Source organism: Morone saxatilis, unplaced genomic scaffold, assembly GCF_004916995.1.
Source record: "Morone saxatilis isolate NCDOM2014 unplaced genomic scaffold, NCSU_SB_2.0 Contig17, whole genome shotgun sequence".
Classification (NCBI taxonomy): Eukaryota; Metazoa; Chordata; class Actinopteri; family Moronidae; genus Morone; species Morone saxatilis.
Window position 1 is genome coordinate 11,284,432 of NW_023339729.1, and position 644 is coordinate 11,285,075.

Below are 644 nucleotides of genomic sequence, written 5' to 3' on the forward strand. Positions count from 1 at the left end.
ATGATCATTTTACAGACATTACAATTAGAACTGTTCTGTCTTCGTGAAATGAAGCTGCACTTTGGACTATTTCTTCCTCCCACGCATGAATTTAAAAGCATTGTTTTACAATATGTAACTGTCTGTATGTCACTCAGAAATACGATTCTGCAGACAGGACACGGATCAGACAATTTGGAGCCAATTCTCAACTGGAACCAGTTCTGGATTCCCATACCTAGACGGTTCATGTGAAGTTTCATGTGACAGACGTCACGACAGTAAAGCAGCAAAGGATACACTACAGTATGTACAGACTAATCAAATTAAGAACTACCTTTCAAGCTGTGGGAAAAGTACACTTTTCTAAAGCTTGTGCGTTACATATTGCACATTACACACACACACACAGCCAAACACAGCCACAGGTCTTATAATATCTGAATGAGTCAGATGTCAGTGTTTTTACCTTGGCACTGGAATCCTTGTTTTCCAAATCCCCTGTGAAAACAAAGAAGGCTGAATTAAATTGCCGTTTACTCTCTCTTTCTCACTCACATGTATAAACACACAGTACATCCATTCATTTATTCGAACATTCATTCATTCATTCCAGGGACAGCGTGTTGTGTAATGTACATCACTAGAGCATTGCATTGCTATCA

General features: G+C 39.0%; 1 protein-coding gene across 2 annotated transcripts in view; it reads right to left on the reverse strand.

Annotated features, from left to right (window-relative positions):
• Window positions 1-644, reverse strand: part of prkcaa (protein kinase C, alpha, a) — a 139,853-nt gene that overhangs the window by 136,856 nt on the left and 2,353 nt on the right. For both annotated transcript variants that reach the window (XM_035659406.1, XM_035659405.1), the window contains exon 2: window positions 449-480. In XM_035659406.1, the coding sequence (XP_035515299.1) occupies window positions 449-480 (32 nt within the window). The remainder of the gene's footprint in view (window positions 1-448; window positions 481-644) is intronic.